The sequence below is a fragment of the Olea europaea genome, chromosome 8 (assembly GCF_002742605.1).
Source record: "Olea europaea var. sylvestris chromosome 8, O_europaea_v1, whole genome shotgun sequence".
In the NCBI taxonomy this organism is placed as follows: domain Eukaryota; kingdom Viridiplantae; phylum Streptophyta; class Magnoliopsida; order Lamiales; family Oleaceae; genus Olea; species Olea europaea.
The window spans coordinates 19,387,074-19,389,229 of NC_036244.1; the positions used below are offsets into that span (position 1 = coordinate 19,387,074).

At 34.3% G+C, this 2,156-nt stretch overlaps 1 protein-coding gene across 1 annotated transcript in view; it reads right to left on the minus strand.

Moving 5' to 3' along the window:
* Positions 1–59: 59 nt before the first annotated feature.
* LOC111399107 (protein VAC14 homolog) overlaps positions 60–2,156 on the minus strand; it is a 23,122-nt gene continuing 21,025 nt past the window's right edge. The window contains exons 18-19 of the mRNA XM_023026346.1: positions 1,716–1,784; positions 60–361 (exon numbers count right to left, since the gene is read on the minus strand). Coding sequence (XP_022882114.1) covers positions 83–361; positions 1,716–1,784 — 348 coding nt within the window. The 3' untranslated portion in view covers positions 60–82. The remainder of the gene's footprint in view (positions 362–1,715; positions 1,785–2,156) is intronic.

The window sequence follows — 2,156 nt, forward strand, 5'->3', positions numbered from 1 at the left end:
ACTATCAAACTAAAATAGTGAGAGACTGAAGTTCTCAAATGACAATCTAATAAGTCTCAAATGACAATCTAATAACTAGACTTCAACGAAAACAAACCTTTGTGGATGAAGAAATGTTGCGATACTGTGCTTGCATCTTTGAATGACTGCGGTGCTGCTGCTGAATGCGCTCCAGCTGCTGCAGGCTAGAAGCGAAGTTTATTCCATTGTGAACACACTTTGTTCCTTCATTTAGGTCACCATCTCCAATGTGATTAACATCCAAAAATGAATTTCCAGATGATATTTGCTTGAACTGTTCGCCACTGAAGGCAGGCACAGTTTTTAATCGAGTCCGTAGAATTTTGAAGGCTACACTTTGCTGCATCAATGGGAAAAGAAACTAACAGTTCCAAACAGCAGCAAACCATGCATATAAATCATATAGTAACATTTAAAGATAAAAACGATCAGGAAGGCACAGTTTTTTAATCGAGTGTGGAGAATCTAGAAGGCTACTTTGCTGCATCAATGGCAAAAGGAACTCACAATACCAAAACCATGCATATAAATCATGTTGCAAAATATAAAAAAGAACACAAGTAGAACCTATACTCCCTAAGAGAAGAAATGATAAAGCCCTCAAGTTAAATAATCACAAGATTCATAGATTATTTTGTTTTTGGCATCCAATTTAATGAATGAGTAATATTAGCTCAAGCATCAAAAGAATGTCTTGACAAAAAGTACACCATGCTTGAAAGATATTTTCCCATTATCTAGGCGATGAATGGCACAAAACGAAGGCAGGAAGGAATAGTACTTACATTATCAAGGAACAAAAAAATCTCTTAAGAACATCTGACAACACATGAAGACTAAAAAACATGTTGCAAGAATTCGACTATATATTCTTTCAAACACATCTGAGACAACACATACAGGCCAATAAACGTGGTGAAGATCTAGTTCAACTTGTGAGCAATCAGCAAGTGAAGGCCCGAACCTTTTCGTCAAAACCAGAAATGATTCAAATAATCTCAACTTTAATTGATTGATCAATTCACTTGAACTAAAATTGAAAAGTTGGATTACGAAATTGAAAAACATAATTTTTGAATTGGATCAAGACTTCCATATCATTTTTCTAGTCTATTCTTTCCAGTGAAAAGGACAAAGAAAAAAAGGAATATTTTTTGTCCAAAAAAAGAACACGACATCACGGGCTAACTATTCATGCAAAGAAAAGTCAGAACTCATTGTCAAATCCATTCAATGAATTAACTATAATTTAGACTTGAAAAGTGAACTGCATATAAAGGGTGCGTTTGAACCACATTCTTTTTTAAGAATGTATTTTGGAATAATAGATTGATGGAAAATGTGCAATTAAAAAAGAATGAAAAGTTTTTGATTTACGAGTAATATTATTTCAATGAAGAATATGTAATTGAAAAGAAGCGAGAGAAAAATGTATTTTAGAAGAAATGGGAATCAAACCCCAAAATTAATACTTTTGCTTACTTGCACACTGAATCAAGAAACTTGGATTACAAATTTTTTTAAAAAGCCAGTGATGTCAAAAAGGAAGACTAACTTCTGTTGAGTTCCAGTTTTACATACCACGATTAAAAAAGCATTATTGCATAAATTTTTTGCGAGCCTTGGTCTCAAGGTGATACGTAGCATGTTGATGTTTCCATGCGCAGAAACTTTGAAAACAAGCGAACATATACCTGGGGAAGGAGCATCAAGAGACCATACAAGGCTTTCAACAACCATATATATCTTCCAGGTTCGAGGAGCTACAAGAGAGAGAGAGAACAATTAAGAAACTCCACATCGTACAATCAAAAATAATTTTGTAGAAAACTAGAAGACGCCAATTAATATTTAACAGTATCTAGCAATACAGCCATCAACCTAGAACAAATGCGAAAATAATTAAGTCCTGAGCCTCTACCAGTGGAAGGAAGAATATTAACCATCTCCAACAAACACAATGAACATCTATGAGAAGCATGACTGCCAACTGCTCAGAATATTCACTTCACAAGTCTTATATACAGCTTATTTAATGTTTAGATGTATACACATGAGATAGAGAGATTCAACTAATCATCTTCCAAGATATTTAATCACAGTGAGGCAGTAAATCAGAAGGCAACGTTCGGCCA